At 40.3% G+C, this 22913-nt stretch overlaps 1 protein-coding gene across 2 annotated transcripts in view; it reads left to right on the top strand.

Annotated features, from left to right (window-relative positions):
* The window catches only part of ESR1 (estrogen receptor 1), a 236558-nt gene that overhangs the window by 198716 nt on the left and 14929 nt on the right, over positions 1-22913 (top strand). For both annotated transcript variants that reach the window (XM_054570126.1, XM_054570125.1), the window contains one exon: positions 11136-11269. In XM_054570126.1, the coding sequence (XP_054426101.1) occupies positions 11136-11269 (134 nt within the window). The remainder of the gene's footprint in view (positions 1-11135; positions 11270-22913) is intronic.

Genomic DNA, 22913 nt, shown 5'->3' on the forward strand with positions numbered 1-22913 from the left:
AGTTAATGACTGAGACATTCTTCTTTGTGCATTACATACTTGGTGTGGGTATCTTAAACATCGATCAAATCTTTTTTCAGTTGGATATTTGAGTAGACACAACCATTAGACAATTTTCCTCTAGGGACTTTAGCTCTTAAGTTACATATGCAGTACAAACAACCTCAAGTGGATCATTATCTATAGAAGTGCAGAATTCCATCTCCCTTTGGCAAAACCATTCAAACCCAGAAGTGTGTTTTACACGTTTTGACAGAAGTGTCTGTAATAACCAACTGTGACCTCCTTTCTCACCACTTTTGCACCCAAAAGTATATGAAAAGAGTGCATGTTAAGGCTTACTTCTATTTATTATATCTCTCGGCTTAAAACTCCTTTGACTTTCAGCCACCTGATGTGAAAAAAAGTAAATAGCAAAGAGTTCCCTAGAGTCTTACTGCTGTATGACAGGTAGCTAAATAAAGATAATTGAACATTAGATGACTAAGTATTTGATGGTAATATCCAGACACAATCTTTCATAAAGGTCAATCTAACATTTCCTGTGTAATTTTTTTTTGCACCTACATGAACAAAGAGGATCCGAATCCTTCTGGGTGATTAATAGGTGCATCAATTATCTGCACTCTGTCGCTGGGATTGGAGGTGGGCTTACCATGACTCTTGCAAAACTGAAGTCCACCCTTGGAGTTTGCAGTTGAGAGAAGAAAAGGGAATGAGAGTCCTCTTGGCCTTGTGTTGGGACATGATTGGGGGACTTGTTTATGGCCTTCATTCTAGAAGGTGTTGGATATGAACTTTGATTTATGTGATAGCCTTGTAATCTATGGCAGCCACTTTCTCACTTTTGTAATCAGTGAGTTAGTAAGGTAAATCTCTGAAGGATAATGTCTTTTTCCCTTGAGCTAAAAATATTCTGAGGGCACTGCCTGAGAAAAATGCTCACTCTTTTCTTGGATTTCAATGAGCATGGACTTCATATATATAAATCTTTTTAGCTTTTTTCTCCTTTCATTGGAAGTCCATTTACTGGTCACTGATGTTGTTTGGCTTCTCTTGGTAGAATCCCTTACATATCAAATGACAACAGCAACAACAAAACTAAACATGGGTTTAAGTTAAGAAAAACAGGGAGCTGAAAACTTGCTTTCTACAGTCAGGCTTCCTAGCTTCTCCAGCAAGGTCTACTCGACTTGGGATGTGCCTTCTGAGAACTTTACATTTCTAAAATGTTGCTAAATTGCCTCATGCATTTAATCATCAAACTCTCAACTTTTAGTCTCATGCAACTCTTCTTAAGGTAAAGGACCAAAAGTCACTTCCACTTGAAGTCCAATCTTCCTAGATGAATCATACAACATATTTTATTATCTTCCTTTTGTCAGAATAATTCTAAGAAGATGATCTGATCATATTCTTAAAATTTCTGCAATTGGTTTTTATTTTATTCCATTTTCCCTGTAATTCTTTACCTAAACATTACCTTCCGAAAGAGGAATGAAGTTATTTTTTGTTAGTTATTTTCGTGTTTTTAGCTCATTCACCTTGACTTATAGCCTGTGATGGTTGGGGTACACTAACATATAAAGCAAAGAATTTGGCCCAATGTCAAGAGGTTTACATGTCGACAGGTGCACAGAGGAAAGAGTGGCATGCGAGACATGCTCTCATTCTAGTGAGTTGGTGGAGCCCATTCTGGCAGCCTTCAGATCACTTCATTTGTTCAGAAGAGTCTTCAGAGGGAAGGACCTCAAACTCGGGGTGGGTCGGGACGGGGTGGGTATGTTGAAGAGCAGAAACAAATGAGTCCTGGGTAAATTTTCAAAACCAGTCAGACCTTTTGTCAATTCTTAATCACCCATTTAATATAGTGCTTGATTATAATGACAGGAACCTTGGTCTCAATGTTCTTCAAGTTCTACATTTCAGTTATTTGGTGTCTTCTCTACTTGACTGGACACCACCCCGCTGAGGCCTCTACCACCAGCAGTATCTTAAATTGAAAGCTCCCTCTCCGGGGTCTGTTCTCTTAAGCTTCTACTTGTCACCCCTTAATTGTACTTGATTTGTTCTTTAATCTTTGATAGTAAATGCCTCCTAATCTTTGATTACAAACAGTTTTCTGATTTCACATTCCTTGTGGTCAATTCTAAGCAGTCAGTGCAAAACTTCCCTCTAGAATCTCCTTGCCCTTAACTTTTCTCCATGCTTGGAGAGTCAGTCTTCTCCCTTGGGCCGCACCCACTTTCCTTTCTTCGCTTCCATCCCCTCAAACATTGCTAGGAAAAGCCAGGACAGCATCTTGCCCTGGCCCACAAATTCATGCTTATCTTCCTTGACTCCTTTCTTTGCCCAGCACTGAATCACTCACCAATGTCTGTTGATTCTTTCTTCACACAGGATTTCCAAAATATTCCTTATTTATCTGTATAACCTTAGTCACTGTGTGACACCTTCTCTTGCTTCCTCATGCATGCAGCCTCTTCCCAGACTCTTCTGTTTTCTCTCTCACTCTCCTCTGAACACTGATGCTGGGTTAATAATATCAAAGCATTTACTTGATTATTTCACCCACCGATGAACTTTCAATGGTATTTTCTTACATATTTGCGCTCATATCATCTCTGAAATTTTTTATTAGCCACTCCATGCACCAACTATGCTTTCTTTCCAAGTTTCTCTTCTTACAAATACCACACTACCAGCTGGATTACTCACCAATTCCTGAATATGCCTTATCTTTTTCTACCTCTCAACTTTTACTGATACCATTTAATATTCCTGGAATTTTTTTCCTCTTACTTAGCCTGTTCTTGAAGACCTACATCAAATGCTATATACTCATTGACATTCTTAATCATGCCAGTTGAAAGTGATTAGGATCTATAAGCAAGGTGTCATAGGTTATATCGCTTGTATCTCTTTGATCAGCCAGTAACAAGATCCACAGAAGATTAAGTAGATCTTTGCCTCCTAAGTATATTTTGTGTGAGTGTGTTGGGAGTGAGTGAGTTGGGGCAGGAAGTAAGAAGATCCATGTACCTATTCTGTGTCATCAGGTACTGGCTAATGGTTGTCACAGATATTTTTAAAATTTCAGCTGCTCAGTACAATGAAAATTTATATCTTACACAAGTCACTGTCCAATGTAAGAATCTTTCCTTGCTAGGTGACCTTTCCATTCAGTGATCCAGGATTCTTCTAACCTATGAATCTGTTCTCTCCCTGGTCCTGGAACTGTTATTCATTCAGGCAGTAGATGGGGACAAGGACTGAGGAGGGATACCTGTTTTTTACATATTTCATCATTGAAGTAATTTAAATGGCTTTCACTCACTGTTCATTAGGCAGAATCCAACCATATATCCACCCTGAACTGCAGGGAAGGCCAGGCAATGTTTCTAGGGCGACACCCAGGGGAAAAAAAAAATGTGTTTTGGTGAATACAGCAGTCTTTGTCACAGTCTTCACTTCTGGCTATCAAATACCCATTCCTCTCACACATAGAGCACACATTGTTCTTCCCCAAAGGAACCAGTCCAAAGTTGTAGCGAGTTACTGAGCCAAGAGTTCTTGGTGATGTGCAGGCCACTCCGTCAAACGTGGATGTGACTTTCCTGGCTTGGCAGCCTCCATTCACAGGTATGCTTAATATCCAATGTTGGAGTAAGGGCAGAATAACTGCAACAAAAGGAAGAGGGAATAGTTGCACCTTCATTCATAGTAGTTATGAAATCCAACTGTGTAGAAGGAAGAAGCTTCTACTCTGAGGGACTTGAGAGTTCTTCCATTAGTCCCTAAATCTGCTGCCTGGGGGAAAAATGAACTTTCTATTTTGCTCCGTGAACCTTGGCTTCACCTCTGGGATGCTCTTTCTTTCCATTATTTTCCTTGGCCACATCTGAAGTGAGTGGTGAGAAGCGTGCCCTTCGGTGAGCTACCCAGTGTTCATAGTCTGTCCTGCTGGGCACATTCTGGGCCTGCCCCAGTCCCTTTCCTGATCTGCTGTCTAAAGGAAGAGCACGTCAAGTACCTGTACACAGCAGAGCTAGAGGTCAGAAGGATCCTGGATCCCTAAATTGGAAGGTCACTTACTGAGGAAGATGCCTACATTGTATTATACGTTGATCTGAGTAATAAATGAACTTTCATTCTGCTGATCAGCTAAAATTTTAGGATTGAAGGCTTGAACAATCATAGGTTTTTGTTTTTCAGTTCAGGCTTATAATTTCTTTGGCACTATAGTTGCCTCAAAAAATAGTAAGGTTCTCTTCTATTTGCTTTTTCAGCTCCATCTGCTTGTAACCACACCCAAGGCCTCTTGCTAGACATAGTTCTCAAGCCTGACATTCTTATTTGCTTCCTTGTCATATGGCCCCTCCCTCGTGACTTACTGTTGACTGTCTTGAACTATCCAACAATAGGCTCAGATGGGAATGTTACACCTTATTGGTGTCACCCTTTACTACCTGAGGCTCTGAACTCTGAGTTAATTTGTAAACTTAGAAGTCTTACTGGAACTTTCATACTCAGAACTCTTCAATTTCATGTCTTAATATTTCATGGCCAGGATCCATTGCCTTTTCCAAACTTGTAAGCCTATTTATCTTTGGGATGCTTCCATTCCCTTCAGTTTCTGCTTCAGAACCATTTAATTCTCACTTGAGCTCACCCCTTTCTTGTAATGCCCTACCAAGGGCAGCAGTAGTGTCCACTGCATGCCATCACTCTGACTCTTTCTGTTCACTGCTCCAGGTATGCTGTCCAAGTTAATTCAGACCACAGTTTTGCCAGATATTTTGCAATGTTGTAGCAGAGCTCTCTAACTTGCTATATGGCATTATGGGAGTAAACATTTTTTATGGCAGTACCCTACTTCCAGTACCCATTTCTTTACTTTTTAAAAGATTTTATTTATTTAATTTTAGACAGAGAGGAAGGCAGGGAGAAAGAGAGGGAGAGAGACATCAATATGTGGTTGCCTTTTGAGCACCCCCTACTGGGGACATGTCCTGCAACCCAGGCATGTGCCCTGACTAGGAATTGAACCAGCAACACTTTGGTTCACAGGCTGGAGCTCAATCCACTGAGCCTACCAACCATGGCCCCATTTCTTTATTGACCCACATAAGCAAACAGCTGAATCAGCCAACCACCATATTCTAATGGCTTAATTATTTCTTATAAAACTTGCAATGCAATGTGGGTTGTTCTGTCTATATGCTCATTCAGGCACAGAGTTAAGCATTTGGTTCAAGGTCACATAATTGGTAGAACGATGCATCAAGATTTGAACTCAGGCAATTGGACACCAGAGTTTTTCCTAGCCACTTTCGTCTTAAGTAATCAGCTTTGAGATACAACCATTCAAATTTTGCATCTTTCAAGATAAATTGCTTACAATTTGCCATTGTAAGTGGTAATGATGTGTGGAACAAAAACTTGCCATTTTGTTCCATATGTCAAAGAGTTGTATATGTAAAGCTCTTGATCATACAAGTTTTTACAGACTCACAGTATTGCATAGCATAGGCTGAGAGATTCTGTAACATCAGAGATACAAAAGCTCTTTAACTAAAACTAAACCTGCCACTTTTTAAAAAAATTCAGGTTGATTTTATTTATTTATATTTTTAAATGTCAAGATCCATTATAAAATATTAAAAAATTTAAATCCATTATAAAGGCTCAGCAATTAAAACAACATGACACCAGCACAGAAATAATAAATAGATCAATGAAATAAAATGAGCATTCTAGAAACAAATGTATATATATCTAACAATGTAATATATGATTAAATTGATATTTCAAATCAATGGGTAAAATAAGACTTATTCAACAAATAAGGTACATGGACCACTATTACTTGAAATGAAAAAAATATAGAGCCCTATTTCACACATTATACACAAAATATTCAGGTGAGTTAAAGATCAATATGTAAATCTAAGTAGTTTTCGGAGAATATTTAAAATAATATTTTTCTTACCCTGAAGTAACATATTCAAACCCAGAAGCTATAAAGTAAAATATTGACAATATGACTACATTCAACATTTAAGACTATATAGTAATATACATATAAAAAAAGTTAAAGGACAAGTAATAGAATAGAAAACTATTTGCAGCACATCTAAAAAAGGGTTAATATAACCCTGCCACTTTTAAACAGCATCGTAATTGTAAACTTTTTTTCTAACCAAATGGTACTTTTTTCAGGATGGCTAAATTAAATGTGTCACATTGATCTCCTGGGCTTTTGTTTGTTTGTTTCCATCTATCAATGTTCTTTTACACAAAGGGAGAGGCTAAGGGGTAACTTTACACTTTGTTAGATTATTTTTAAAGACATGCAAGGGCAGATTTGATCTGCACATGCTCATTAAAGCTCTTTATTTCCCAGGTGGAGGAATAGGTACCTAAGGGCTTCTGAAAAACAGGCTTTCTTTCTACAGAGGAGAAACCTCCAGGATATGCCATGGAAATGCTCTTGCAAATCCCGTTTCTTCCCCCATTACTTGAGTCCAGATGGGCCACGCTGGACGAGGGCAAGGAGTGGAACAGTCTCCCCACAAGAAGATTCTGAGGTGCTCTGGACACCACACGTAATCAGTGAGAGGGTGCATTGCTGCCAACTGTCTGTCCCACAGTGGGAGTCAAGGGCTGCGCTGCTTGCTAAATGCCTCCGATCTATGATGGAAGTTGTGCTTCCTTTAACAATAAATCTTGTTCTTCTGTACCCCATGTGTTTCTCAGCCTCTGGAGCACCTGGTGGATTTAGACTAATCTGAACATTCTTTAGTAATGTTACTGCCAGACTCTTAGCAATCGACCCATTTCTGATGCTGTTGATTCATCCGTTCCATTTGAAAATGAGTTAATGCTCTAGTCTGATTGGCTCCCCAAGGTTGGGGTAGAATATTTTGGCAGGACGTTGAAAATGGAGCTCTTACCCCATGGTACAATGACCTCACTAGACAGTAAGGGGTTCCTCTCTGTTGGGCAGATGTCAAATGTCTGCTCAGCCAGCAAGGTTTGCATAGATTTGTGCCTGATCTTCGGGTGAACAATCATCTCTTCACTGGTCCACAGGGCAAACCTTTTTGCCTGTGATGATGCTAATGAGAGACCAGATACCATGTCATCAGCCAGTTGTTTGCATGATGGAGACATTCTAGTGATTCACCGAAAACATCATCAGGGTCAATGAAAAGCGTAATTTTTATTTATTTTACCAATAGTGGATGGGCTGAAGTATTTAGACCAAGTGAGTTCTTCCCATGGAAAGTATAGTGAATTTATTCTTACGGAGACATCAACATAAAGTTCTTCTAGACTTTTAGAGCACTGCTTAGAAAATTGCAACTTCAGTGGAATAGACATTCCCCCAGGAGCTCTTGAGTTGAGACTCCCAGCAGCAAATACAAAGCACTTCTGTTTGCATGAAAGTAAAGCTCAGGATCTTCCTATCATAATGTCTCAGTGATTTACACTGAATGTATGCTCCCTCTGCAACCTCTACAGGATGCACATGCACATGCGCGCATGCCACACTCGCACAGGCGTGAATCAGGTGTTGCGGGGATGCGCCATACCTGAGGTCTCAGTCTATGGCCCCTGGTGTGAAGAGCAAGCATTGTGTGGTGGACAGGTAATGATCGCTGGTGAGAAACAACAGGATATCCATTGAGAAGAAGCTGAGAAGAATACACTCTTGCTGGAAGGGTTAAGAACGAGATTCTCCTGAGAAAATGGGGGAGACTATTGAAAAGGGACCAGAATGGAGAGCTGTTAAGACTCCGCTCTCCTGGTTTCTGAACTGAACTTTTGCTCACAGCAGGTGAACACAGGCTCGAGTTCCTTCCCTGCCGCTGTGCAGTCTGTTAGGTAAACGGAGACTTTATACTGAGAAAGGAACATTTCTCTATTTTGGCTATGAGTTGTTATTTTTAAATCTTTATCCCTCCCAACATTTCCCCCTATTCTTGTTTATTTTTTCACTAAAAAGAAAATGTGCTACTTCAGAAAAAAATTAACTACAGGACAAGGAAAACTCACTTCTCGTATTCTCTTTCGGACTAAGGCTGATTCACCCTTTGGCGTGACTGCTGTCTCACCCCCATCTTGAGTAACATAACAGTTAACGTTCCCCTCTGCCTATGCAGAGTTTTATGAACCCAGGTTTCCACAGTCAAAGCAAAATATACCATGGCAATTGTTTTCTGGATACTTCAGGTAAAAAGGCCAACCTCTCCCCTGACCTCTATGGTCTATCTATTTATCAGTGTCTGTACCTAATAGTTAAATATAGAGCCTGCTGCGTGCCATGTACCATACTAAGCACTTTACATAAAACCTCATTTACCTTTATCTGAGAACATTATAACAATTGGTTCAATGTTGATGTGGGTTGAGTTTGGGGAGATTGACATTATTTGCAAGAGATTTTCTAGGCCTTTTCTGGGGAATGTACCCTGTTGTGTTGTACCTGTCTTTCTCCTTGTCTGTCTCGTGTCTGTTTTGGGTCTCCTTATTAACAAGGCCCAGGACTTTATTCTCTGTACATAATATCTAGCATAAAGCCTGGTATCTAATGGGCCTGCAATAAACCTTTTTGAATGAATTAAAGTGAAGCAAGAAAAAAGACAAAGAAAAATCTTATTGTTGGAATTCTTTCTTCTGGTGTCGGTGATGTGGTTTGACTTAACAGCGTGGAGACCTAATTCCCTCACTTGGAAAATGGCAATAACATAACAACACAGACCTTGGAGGGCAGTTATAAGAAGTAAATAAATTTATCAAAAGTCCCTGGCATATCTCAAGTCAGTGTGTAAAGGAGTTCGGAAAACTAACTAGCTGCCTGGAATAAATAATAAGCTAAATTTCTATCTTGCAACTCACATCGAAATAAATACCAAATTATAGTTGCAACAGCTCTGGGAATTTAGTAAAATCCATTGTATCGCACACTTTAAAAGGATTATATGGTAAGTGATTATAGCTCAATAAAGTGTTTATAAAAAATAAAAACCAGAAGATCAAAGAGTTAAATGTAAAAGTATATACTAGAACTATACTAGAAAGAGTTTTCTCATATGTTATGGGAATGGAGAATGACCTTTTCAAGTAAGACATACTGTTCTAAAGCCATAAGTTAGAAGTTCAATAAGCTTGTGTAATAATTAAACATTTTGCAGAAGAAAACACCAGAAACCTAATCAAAAAGAAAACTTGAAAAACCATTAGAAAAGCATTGAAAGCACATAGGGTAAAGTGATAATTACAACATATCAAGAGCTCTTAAGGATCAATACGGTTCTTAACATGGTGGGGGTGCAGCAAGGAGGGGAATAAAAAGGAGGAAAAAATGGGATAACTATAACAGCATAATCAACAAAATACACTTAAAAAAAGAACCAGTGTGAAAATGACTAACACCCAACAGGAAAATATGAAAGAAGGCTTATAGCAGTGTATTTTCCTACCAACAGCTTATTGGTGCAAGCTCTTTGGAAGCAATAATTGAACTACTTTATCAAAATTTAAAAATGCATAAATACATATATATCAACTCTACTTCTAGGAGTTTATTTTATACCTATTTATACATGTGCCCAAAGACATAAACATAAGGGTAGTCATTGCATGAGATGTTTGTAATGGCAGAATACTTGAAATCATACTAAATGTCAACCAAAAAGAAAGTGGTTAAAGAAATTATAGGGTTTGTTTGTTTGTTTGTTTGTTTTTGTGAAAAGCTATGCAGCTCTGGCTGGTATGGCCCAGTGGACTGAGTGCTGGCCTGCAGACTGAAGGGTCATTGGTTTGATCCCTGGTCAGGGCATATATGCCTGGGTTACAGGCCAGGTCCCCAGTTGGGGGTATGCAAGAGGCAGCCGATCAATGTTTCTCTCATACATTGATGTTTCTCTCCCTCTCTTTCTCCCTCCTTTTCCTCCTCTCTAAAAATAAATAAATAAAATAAAAATTTTTTTAAAACTATGTTGTTTTTTTTTGGTTAAAAACAAAACAAAACAGCAGATGAAAAACTCCAAGATATATTAATTGAAAACAAAGCAAAACAAGCTGGGCAATGTGTTTAGTGTTCATGTTTTAAATTTGTGTATACTTCACAAATATATCTTTGCATATGCATGGAATATTTTAACTTCTTTGTGCCCCTTTCAAACACATCATACCCCAGATTTAGCTTATGAACAAAAAAGTTAATGAATTCCTTTCACATGTATCATCTCATTTAATTTCTACAACTCTATGCAAATGATACTAAGACAGTATATATTTTTTAATATTACATAAATTACATGTCATGTTATGAATGATAAGTCCTTGATGCCAAGGCTCTGTTGTGTAGGGAAAAGCATACACTTCTTATAATGATGTAGGGCATTCTTCATCACCTGACCTTTTCCTTGCTTCCCACATTAATTTATCTCTGTCTAGCACTCTGCTCCATATTGTTTCACTCTGTTTCACCTTTTCAAATGTAAGACCCTCTTTTAATGATGCTTTCATACCTCTGTTCAATGAAATCCTACATTCCCTTAAAGTGTCAACTCAAATGCCCCCTAGTCAGCAAATCCTCACTTGTCATCCTCGGCAGCATCTATAGTTCTGCCCAGTGAGAGCCCATAGTTTTTAGAGTTTTTCCTCTACTTCCAAAGCACTTCACATGAGCCTGTTATACTTGATTATGTTATTTCAAGGCCATGGACATATTGAAAGTAGATGCCCTATTTTTATTCTCATAACTACCACAATATTTAGAATACAGTAGCACATCAAAAAATATTTATTAGGAAAAAATCATTTACCTGAATCTTAATCATATTTGATTACCCATAGCTTGAAGAAATCTACAATTAACATAGCAGAGGTGGGAATGGAATAATACATCTCCTGTAAAAATTTGAAATGAAAATCATTTATTGATGGAAAACCTTTTGGCCTTGCCATCTGGATTTCAAATGAATTCTCGTGTTTCTTAAACTGAATGGCTACAGGATTTTAATAGATATTTGGAGCCAGTAGGTTTTTATGAATGCAAACCTTACCATGTCTTCTGGAAGCTTCTCTGTCCTTTAATACTCCTTTTTCCTGTGTTTTCATAGGAACCAAGGAAAGTGTGTAGAGGGCATGGTGGAGATCTTTGACATGTTGCTGGCTACATCATCTCAGTTCCGTATGATGAATCTCCAGGGAGAGGAGTTTGTGTGCCTCAAATCCATCATTTTGCTTAATTCTGGTGAGTTGATAACATGGGAGAATGTAATGTTGGGTTACTGAAAGAAATATTTATTTGTATTTTCAACCAGACATAAGCTACCTGCTAAAAAGGCATAATCATAAATTGAAAGAAACAACTGACAGACACTTAAAATAACCTACTGCCATTGTAGACTGCTTACTGAGGTAGAACATTTCTGGTCAAATATGATCACTGAAAAACAAAAACTGGGTGTTGAATCAAAAGGCCTTTTTGTTGAAATAGTTGCTAGATATTGGGGATGTTTTTATTAAAGTGGTTCATGTGAACAGACATGCCTGTTGATAGTTAACAAGCAGACCAAGTGACCCTATTAAGAAATTGTGACCAATTCCAAGCTCCAGGTTATAAGGAAAGAAGCTTATTTGAGACACACCATACTTTTGGTCAAAACTGATTAGCTGAAAAATATAATTGGCTCAGAGATAGAAAACCTTGGTCCTAAAACCGAGAAACGTGGAATGCAATAAATTGATTCAGCTGCAAGGGAGGTTTTCATTGGTCTTTGGTGACTAATTCAACTGTCTCCTCCTATTCATTCATTGGAGAGAGCTTAGCTGAGAGCTGCATCTTTTTCTTTTCTTTTTTTAATAGTAAGGTTTGCTATTCATAGAGTCACTCCAGGTCACCCAGATGGAAACTATGGCTCAACCTGAATTAGCACCGTCTCCCCGCAACCGCCTCAGTATTTGGACCTATGCACTATACCTCCAGTTTGTGGGACCTGGAATTTAGCAAGTGGGTGTCAGGTGCTCTGTAGATGCCCTTAACCTAGACTTTTACTTCCCCCACCGCCCCCCGCCCAGCCCTACTTCATGCCTCAGAACTTATCCTCACAGAAATCATAGCTATTTAAAATGCTGCCTGATTTAGATTTCCTTTGTTACACCAGTACGTACCACCTCAAATTTACCTATAGCTGAATGTTAGTTTATATTGATCCCATGTAGAGAATCAGCAGTTCTTTCCCTTTTCCGATGTTTCGTTTCTTCCTGATGATTGCCAGTCCCTTCCCACCTCCCCTAACAATTTTCCACCTCTCTTCCCCACCAACGCTAGTAACCTATATCACATCGTGGTCATCTTAGTAATCATTCTCATTTATCAACAGATAAATGGAAATCTGTACTATTACACTAGACAAGGACTGAATTATGGAATGAAGTTACATTAAAAATAATGTGATCTACACTAAGGAAGTGATTACGGCTCCATTCAAGTTTCTGGTTCTACTCACATGTATTGTGCCTTTCATTTTAGTCATTTGTCCTGTACACTGAAGGGTCCAGACCCCTCAATGGCTCTTTCTTGGATGAGAGTTCTGGGAGCAGTGCCACTCGGCTGCCCGGTGCCAGGTCCTGAACTGGCTCCTTCTTCAGCCGGGGGCTGGCACATGCGGATGGCTTTCATGTGGGCGTCTGTTAACTTGAGAGAAAGCTGGGATGTTTTCCCCACTTTGACCGGGAAATGATACCCCAGATAGGAAGTGAAATTAGCCAGAGTTGTATAATCAACACAAGTAGATTCTGTGATCTTGGTAACCAAAAATACTTCCTTTGGTTCCTTATAGTTTTTTCCTACATAATTGTTGTTCCTGTGACTAGGTGGGGTTTTTTTGTTTGTTTGTTTTTGTTTTTTTTAATGGTATGTTAAAAAAAATAAGGCAAAACCATTGCCATCAAAATATTGGATTCATAGACCCAGGTTTTTAAATCCCAAAGGAAAAAAATCTGTCTGCCTTCACAAGAAAGTCTTTCATTAAAGACGAACACCAGAATCTCAAAATGAGACTTTCCAGTGCAGAATTTGGGCCTCCACGTGAATCTTGCTCACACTAGTTTAATGTTCCTAGTGGATCCTTGTTCTTTCTCCCCTTTCTTAGGATCTGCTCTAAGCTTTCCCACATTTGAAAGGTTGGAATACAATTTTGGAAATACAAGGTGCTGAATACTGACAGAGTTTACTAGTTGTCTTTTGCATGAGAAATAGGGGCAATAGCTGGTCTTTCCTATCAAGGATGGTGCTGCTGGCTTGGGAAAAGAAACAAAACAGAGGCTGTCTCTCAACCTGTCAAAAGTGAGGTCACTTTTTCCCCTCCCAAAGCAGGGCATAGCTCATAGTGTTGTTACTGTTCCTGAAAAACAGAATAAAGAGGACATGACTTTGAAACAAAATTGTATGGTGCAATTTTCAGAGTAAAAACAAAAAAAGCAACCAGCCAGATGAGGGCTATCATCACTACCAGTGGGGAGGCAGGTTACAAAGTGACTCTAATTCCAGGAGTCTGACAGAAGCCAAGCTGGGAATGGCTCAGCAAACCTGAGCTAGAAGATGCTTTTCTGATCCCTGTGAAACCAGGCCTCACTGAGTAGAAGAACCTTGGGTTTTGTGTGGAGCCCTTATCACTAAAGTCTGAGAAGGGTGTGTTGGCGTTGGCCTTGACTTTGGGGCAGAGGCACCAGGAGAGTGGAAAGGTTGTTGTGAGGACCTGCTAGGAATGTTTTCCTGGAAGTCTTGAGAGGAGCTCCCAAATGTCAAAATTTCCATGGGAAGCCCTTTTCACAGCTCTTTGAGAGTAGGAGATACTTGTTTCTACCTCCTTTATATGAGTTTATTGCTTTGCTTGCAAAGGCCTAGAATCATTTGTAGGGCAGACTCTGCTTTTCCACTCCCCACCAAAGAACAGATGCGTTCCTGGTTAATCCAGAAATGCCACAGCAAAATCAATGCCAGCTTCCAGGCATTCTGAGAACCAGCCAGACAGAGCTCAAAAGTAGGGCAAATGAGAACAGAGCACATGAGCTCAATACAAAAGGCAACAGAAGGCACAGGCAGGCACTGTGCCTGCCCACAGTATTCTTTCTGCACCGTGTGACTTCAGTTCTTCTTTATACTTCCAATATTCTTGCTTTTTCCAGATCCTGCTCTGAGCTCATCTTTCTACCCAAGTCCATAGTGAGCCTTTCTTCTCTAGACTATTGTAGTTCTTAGAGTCAGTGCCACACAGTCTAGCATTTCATCAGTTGGTTGCTTGGTTTCATTCATCTATTTAGTAATTCATCACGGATTAAATTCCTGCTACAAACTTCATCCCAAATTTACCAAATTGCATGATAAGGTTTTTTGGGTTTTTGCTTTTTTTTTGTTCAGTTTTTTTACTTTAACCTTTAGCCTGCAAAGTGTCAACAAGTGTCACACCATTCATTCACCTGATAGTTGCTTTTTTGCTGGACAGGACAAGGAGGACCTGGCAAGCCCCCCTGTCCCCATGCTGTTTCCACCATTATAAAACACATCATCCTTTTTATGGACCATAGATCTAGCTAATATCAAACTAGTCATGGGAAAACAATGCCTGTTTCATGGGGGTATTGTGAGCCAATGGGGAAATTTTGTATAAACTGTGTAACATGGTTCCGGAACGTAGCAGACCCTCCATCAATGACAGCTGTCATCCTCACTCCTGACAATCTCTGGCTTACATAGAGTCAGTTCACACTTTGTTTTCAACATGATTAAGTGCTTTTAGCTTAAAGGCTTCCTCCTAGGCTTAACAAATGTGAAGGGGCTCCAGGATAATGCTAACAATGGAGATGTTGACTGTTCCCCCTGAGACTTTGTTGTCGCTCATTTAATTATATTGAGAGAAATTTTAGAGCAAGACTTATCTCGTGGATAGTAGTTGATTGTTATGTGAACGGTAATATTGGTTGACCTTGAGCCTCTGGCAGTCACCATGTACTCAGTTCCCTGCTGCTTCTCATCCTTGCTCCTCCCCACAAGTGATCGTCAGAAACCACTCAGAATCCACTCCCATTCAGAACATTCTTTCAGTGAGTGTTTGACATTCCTTAGAAAAATTCACAAGTCAAAGCTTAATAAGTATAAATCTATAACCTCTAATCAATGCCTTGGCCTTCAAATTGAATTGCATAATTATTTCTACCCCTTTTCTGAGCCCCTTTCTGACCACAATTCTTTATGTTTCCCACTCATTCTGAAACTCCTCCGACGCTTGTTCCCAGGTAATTTGATCCAACAGGTTCCCAGGAAAGCCTGTCTGGCCCAGGGTTCAGCATCTCTTTATAGTAGATCTGCTCCCCTCTCCTGACTCCTCGGTCAACCCCAGTAACCTGGAAGTCCTCTGTGCCTGCTGCACCTCTGCATTACCTTCAGCAGGCACATGTGTTGCTCCTGAACTGTCCTACGCTATAGAAATGTAGCCTTGATTACCTGTTCATCCCAAAATGATCTTCAGACAACATTTCTCTTTCGGTTGATGAAGTATGAAGAGGAGTAAAGAACCAAAAGTTGTAGAGTGAAAAGTTAAAGAAAAACAGAATTATGGCAACATCTCTAAAATGTGTATCCTGGGGTTTGCTTAGGGGAAAAAGGGGTATGGAAGGTAGACAGGAGCTTGTGCATTAAGCATAAACATAAGAATGGCACCAGCTGTTGTCTGTCATCTAGGTCTGCCATGTTTCTATAGCGTATGTTGTCGTCTTGGTGCCTTGACGAAACATATGGTGCTGAAGCGGAGGACGTCATTAGCTTTACACGTATTCACCAGAGGCCACACTCTCATCGGAGAAGCATTTGTTTCATGAAAAATTATAGCAAGCTTTTTATCACAAAGACTACTTCCTTTCTCCAGAGCTGAATTATTTGCACTCTTATTCATTAGACAATTGTTTAGAGCATTCGTATTTTTAAGTTTAGAAATAAGACAATGATTCAGGGTCCATATATTTAGACAAGAGAACATTTTAAAAGCATACTGACTGTAAACATTCAGGATTACTCATTCTCCACGGTGGAAGGTTTTCAACGAGAGCAGGCCTTGGAAATTGCAAATAGGCACATTGTCAGGTATGCCCATTGTTGTCACAGGGAAGAAGATTTAATTACATTATCTCTTGAGTTCTTTGTGATGCCAAGCTTCCTCTCCAGGGAGCCTGCCTATTGTTATTATTTTGAGATAAATGGCACTTGATGGTTATTAAGTGGTTCACTGTCTCCTCTCCAGCTGACTGGATTTTGTAGTCACTCAACAGCAGGATCATTTCCCTGCTCCTAACTTCTGGTGTGACCTGAAGCAAGCCTCATGAGCTGCATTAATTTCCTGAAAACTTGGTGTGGCATGGACTTTGTCCTCAGAGGGACCTGGCAGTCAAGAGGGTCAGCTCTGCCACTCGCTCACGGGGGGTGGGGAGGGGTGCGTTCTGGTAAACTGCTTCCCTGAGCCTCACTTGTAAAATGGAAATAACGATACCAACTCACCAAATTGTTGTGGCTATTGAAAGAATGGCTGGATAGCACCTGCATATAATAGATGCTTTATCCATGCTCTTTAAATACAAAATCCCTGGCTTTTGTCTCTCTGAAAAAAATGACTATGTCCTTGTTGGCAGATGACACATTCCTGCCTGGAAATTCTGAGAGGGGATTTTAATGCTCACTTTTAGGCATAAAAAATTGCATTCTTCTTTTTATGAATGAAGTAATCTCATGCCCTAGAAGGGAGACACTGGTTTCTCTATCTTGTTAGAGCTTCTGAGGAACTGGGAAATCAACCAGGTGCCTGTAGCCAGGGGCAGTCTTGGGGAGTCCTAATGTGGAATCCTGGGAGGGGGCAAAGGGAGCAGCCATTTGGAGACTACGGCGGTCTGGATATGAGGAGTAGTTTTCAGATGTTGAGAACTTCAGGGAGAGAAACAGCTACTTCTGCTTTTGTGCTCTCAAGAGCTCTGATGAAGGGGAAGCCATCTCCTAGCTCTGTGATTCAACGACCATGTGGACCTACCGTTCCCTGGGGACCAGAGATTATGTAACTAGGTTTCCTTAAAAGTTTGAATAATGAATGAGCCCATTTAAAAAGGAAAAAAAAGTCACAGACTCCTCCAATGCTGACTTAAAATGCTCTTTGTATTATAATGCTGCTTAAATATTAATAACCATGTTTATTATTTAAATGAACAATGGAGTATAAGCTCTAAATTTATAGCTCTTATGTTAATGCAAAACAAATTCACAGATGAAATACTAGAAACTAAAAGGCAAAGTGATAATGTTTTGGCAGAAACTGTGGCAACTTTTGCACCATGCCCGGGCAGCCCTCTGGCCTGCTACTCTACCAGGTCTCTTGGGATGACTCGGTTCTCCCACCGCTTGACGTTGTTCAGAACAATCGTGAAACCTTTGCTTGTGCAGCATGCTGTGATGTCATCTGGCTTTGGCAAGAGCACAGTATTTATGTATTCCATTTGTTTCTGTTCTATATTTTTTTATCTGAGGTGCTTAAAATGTAACCGTTAGATTCTAAGGCAATCATAAGCATGGGTGGAAAAATGTGTTAATTAGGAAACAAAAGTCATATGAGTTTTGACTCAGTATCCCACACATCAGTCATCTGGAGGTCTTTGAAAAAAATCTCCATGTGGGGACCCACTTCCAGAGATTCTGATGTAATTGGTTCAGAGCAGCGTATGAATGTCAGTATTTGTTTAAAGACCCCACCACGACTCACATCTCACCAGGATTGAGAACCATTGATTTAACCAATCCAGAACATTTGGATAGTCATGTCTTCATGATATTTTTGAGAATATCATTCCAAGCATATCATGGTGTAATTCTAAAAGGCCACTTAAAGACCTTTGAGAATCCCTCTTTAAATCTCAGGAGTCTGTGGAACATAATTTGAGAACTGCGGGTGTAGATGATGAAATTTCAGCTAAATTAAGCCGTTCTCTAGTATATTATAAAACTAAGCATTCTGCAAACTGTGAGGGGTCATCTCTCCACTCATGCCCAGAACTCTGTCAGGCCCTGGAAGCAAACAAATGAAAAAGCTGTATTCTGTCACACACGGGTCTGGGCAGGGGGCACAGGCAATTAACTAATGGTTTCAGTATGAGGAGAGAAGGGCTGTGAAAAGGTAAGCACTGAGTGTTGCACAGACAAAGCAACAAGGTCCTCATATGGGGACTGATGGGTCAGGTGAGTCTTGGGGATGAGGAGGACTTAGCTAGAGTCTGAAGACAGGCAAAGGGGGAAAGTCCTGGCTTCACCATTCAACTACCAGCGAGAATCTCATCAAGCCACTGGACCTCTTGTCACTAGTTTCTTCAAATGGAAATAATAATTCTAAGTAGTTCTGTCAGCTGGATAGGTGTGTTATGATATAACAAGGAAGCTTAAAAATATAAGCTGATATTACATTTCTCCTATGGTTTGTCATTTTTTTTTTAACAGAATCTATTTAGCAGTCTAACGTTCTACCAAGATGTTGGTGTCAAGATCTCCCTGTTCTAATAAAAAGACTAGAACAACATGCAGGCCCTATATTTGGAAGGACCTTAGATGCCCTTTCTCTGCCCTCACTCCTGGCATACCAAACTATCATTTAAAAGCGTGTTGACGCTTGAACCAAAGAAAATCATAGGAAAACAACAATGGAATATCACCGCTTTGTTGAGCTCAGACATGAAATAAGACACTGTTTTTTAATGGTTTTTTTCTTTCCCCACAACATACTCATTGAACAAGTAAAAGAGTATGTATGGTTTCCTGAAACATTTAAAGGGAACATCAAACTGCCCTGTGAAGTTGTGAGTCCACACCAAACACATCCCTGCACTTCGTTGGAAGACCTACTTCCGGGGCTGGCCTTTTGCTCGCGGTCCTGTGGCTACGTCTGCCTGCTCTTGGGCTGAAAGGAAGATGGATCAACAAACCCCCTGCTCTGAGCCCCATCTTCCCTTGTCCCTGTCCGCCGCAGGGTGTCCTTGAGTGCTGCACCAGCCTCAGCGCTTTCCCCAGAAGACACGTAGTGACTTCTTTACATTGTGGTAGATCGAGGCTGCCTCAGTTCTACTTTCTCTAAGTTTTCACGTGAGATGTACTTTTTAGATTTTATTTTTCTTCTGTCATAGGAGAAAGACAGCAGTACTCCACTGAACTAAGTGATACCCGTGGCTTTATAAGGTCCTATACATTTGTTTAACTACCATATATTAAGGATTTACTGCTCTCCAGGCATTGCGTTAAGTGCTGGATATGCAAAGTTGCACTTAATGGCTTTTTCTGTGAAATGGGAGACATTGTGGTTTACATGAAGTGAAACACAGTGGCTGCCTCCTGGAGCCTAAGGATGGTCCATCCGGGTGACCAGTGGTCACACCAGTAGTGACAATGTTAGTAGTGATTAGGAAGGCAGCGCCTACCTCTAAGATTTCATGGCCTGAAGGTAAAGGCAGATATAAAAAAAAGGAATTATTCTTTTTTAAAAATAAAGTTGTGATTTCAAAAAAGCAATTTAAATCATTTAAGAATACAAATTATCTTATTAAAGAAATAAACAACAATGCAAAGTTAATCAGCCATGTGGACGTTTGGATGTATCTTATTGCAATATAGTGTAAGCGTTAAGAGCAAGGGCCCCTATTTCCAAGTTCAAATCTTCTTTCTGTTACTTTTGAGTTGTATGACTTTGAACAAGCTGCTTAAATCCTTTGTGTTCTGTTTCCTGGTCCATGACACAGAGAAGGTAATAGTGCCTACCTGTTAATATGAGTTAGCTCTTACAACAACGCCTACTTAGACTAACACTTAATTTGTGTTAGGTACTATTTTTTTCCATACACTGTGTGCATGCATTCATATTTATAGTTATGCATTTTAATTAAGCTTTAATGCATGTGTCCTCTGTGAAAATGAGATTTTTAAATGGCTGCAGAATTATTCATGAGGGTATAAAATCATGTATATAAGAAATCTGTTAAACCCAAGTGATTTTTATTATTTGTTATTAGAAATAATGCTTGCTTTGCATTCTTTTATATGCCCTTTGCTCACTTTGATATTGCTTTGGATGTGTTTCTAGATTTTCTGGGTGAGAGGGTATAAGCATCTTTAAGGCTCTTGATATTGTACACATTGCTTGCTGCTCCAGAAGCCTTGAGCAGATTACAGTCTCGCATACTCGTAACCTTGTCGCGCGCGCAGTGGAGGGCAGAGGAGGAGCTCACGCTGATGCTGACGGGCCAGAGCAAGCCGCCGCCTCCCGCGGCCCCGCTGCCCTCCGCCGCAGGGGGTCCAGGGTCCAGAGCTTCTGCACAGACCAAGTTATACATGTCGTGTCACAAACATCCCAGGCTCACCCTTTCTGAAGCAAATTATCATCCGAGAATTTTGTTGTTTCATTTTGTTTTATACATAGGTGCTTGCTGCATTTCAATTTTTATGACTTGTATGGACACTAGGCTGGTGAGCTGCTCTGATTCCAAGCAGTCAGGGCACACGAAGGGTTGGCATTTATGTCTCATCTTCTGCTGTAAGTCCCTTTGCCACTGAATTTTTTTTACAAAAAGAAGACGAGAGGTTGAATGGCTGAAAGTGCACCTCCTTTTAAAAACTCATCTAGGGAAGGACAAGGTAGCTGGCTCCAGGCTTGCCTTTACCTAGTGATCAAGGGGCTGCTGGTTCCCAGAGTGCCCTGTTTAATCCCAGAGCAGCCCCCAGAATCAAGTGTAGCCTGGGCTCCAGATTCTCCCAGTCGGGAGCAGACAGACCCTGGGCTTCACGATCCAGCTCGGAAGAGTGCGCGGCTCTGAGGATGGCTGAGCATGACCTCAGGAGGGGACAGGCAGGGGCAGTTTGTTTATTCTTTACAATCGGCATCAACAACAGTGATGAATTAAACCAAGAATGTGAAGTTCATTTTTCACCTTGACAGGCGCAGCATCTGCCCATTCTCTTGGTAAAGTCAATGTTACTCTTTGAGTGAGATAGCGTGAGCTACACGTTCAGGAAAAACTGACTCTCAGCACCTTCCAGTCAAACCTCAAGGCTGTCCTGCTTTTGCATTCCAGCTTGAAAGTCCTCCGGAGACAGTATATTGTCATCAGTCTTTGCAGCTGATCTTTTGCACTTAGATACAAAGCTCAGGTTGTTGGTGACATGTCAGAGGGTTTTCCAGCTAAGAAAATTATTCTCAGGAGCTGTGGTAATAAATTTGTGAGCTCCTTTTCCTGCCAAAACAACAAGCCTTGAAGGGTTTCAGGAATGCGAAGAGTCCAAGGGATGATAGAAGTATTATGAAATAGTAATAATTAGTATCTCTATAGCAAGCCCCTTATTCCTTGGAATATCCATTCACCAACGACTTTCTCCCCAACAGTCCAGGCATTAACAAGGCTTGTGAAATAATAGGAATGAAAGGAACTTTGATTTTGTAATTTTAATAACATTTTCCTCGACCAAATTACAAAATCATACATGCCCAAGTCAGAGAACTTGTGAAAAAACAGAAAAACCACCAAGAAAAATAATGTTCCAAGGAATAGTAACTTCAGCACACAGAAGACATCATTGTTAACATTTTGGTGGAAGTTCTTAACTGAAGAAACTTTTAGAAGACGTGTGTGTACAGCAGGAAGCCCTCTCTGCTTACTACCTTATACCATGTTTGTTAAATTGATTTGAGAGAGAGAGAGATGTGTGTGTGGGGGAGAGAGAGACATTGATTTGTTATTCCATTTATTTATGCATTCATTGGTTGATTCTTGTATGTGCCCTGACCAGGAATCGAACCCGCAACCTTGGTGTATCAGGATGACACTCTAACCAAGCAAGCTACCCATCCAGGGCATCTTGCACCCTGTGTTTTTGAAAATTTCTCTTAAATCATTCCAGGAATATTTTTAGTTTTTTCAAATATCTCCAGGAGGTGAGTCCACTGGCAGTCATTTCTAGTTTCTCACAAACTTGAAGTTAGGAAATTCTTCATGTAGCTTTTGAACGCTGGGCCAGGAGTGAGGTATATTTGGGTTCTAGTTGCAGCTCTGCCACTTGCTTACTGACCATGGGGTGACCTCAGGCAGGGCCAGCCCAGCTGCCGTTCCTGGATCCCCTTCCAGCTCAAGCATCCTCTTGTCCTGGTTCTTTAACCTCTGTGAGCCTCTGTTTCCCAATGAGTCAAATAATTGGAGTGGATCAGCAGAGGTGGGGTTTCTATAATTGAAATTTTTAAATTTTGTTTATTTTTTCAGAGACTTAATTTTTAGAGCAGTTCAGGACTCACAGAAAAACTCAGTGAAAGGTACAGAGAGTTCCCATGTATCTCCTCCCCATCCCCACATGCGCTGCCTCTCCCACTATCAAAATCCCACAGCAGAGGGGCGCGTGTGTTACCATCAATGGACCTGCATTTAAAAAATCTGTTATCATCCAAAGTCCATGGTTCACATTAGGGGTCACTCTTGGTGCTGTGCATCCTATGGGTTTTGACAAACAGGCAATGACATCTATCCACCCTTGTCGTATCGTACAGACTAGTTCCATTGTCCCCACCTCCTCTGTGTTTTGCATATGTGTCCTTTCCTCCTCCGCTGAGCTTTCTTACTGTCTCCATGGTTTTGCCTTTCCCAGAATGTCACACAGACGGAATCATATGGTATATGGTGTTTTTCAGGTTGGCTTCTTTCACTGAGTACTATGCCTTTAAGATTTCTCCATGGCCTTTGATGGCTTATCATCGCATTTCTTTTTAGTGCTGACTGACATGCCAACATCTGCATGTACCATTGTTTATCCATTCACCTGCTGTAGGCCATGGTGGTTT

Source organism: Pteronotus mesoamericanus, unplaced genomic scaffold, assembly GCF_021234165.1.
Source record: "Pteronotus mesoamericanus isolate MK-2021 breed Mesoamerican mustached bat unplaced genomic scaffold, CSHL_Meso_final contig_20, whole genome shotgun sequence".
Taxonomy (NCBI): domain Eukaryota; kingdom Metazoa; phylum Chordata; class Mammalia; order Chiroptera; family Mormoopidae; genus Pteronotus; species Pteronotus mesoamericanus.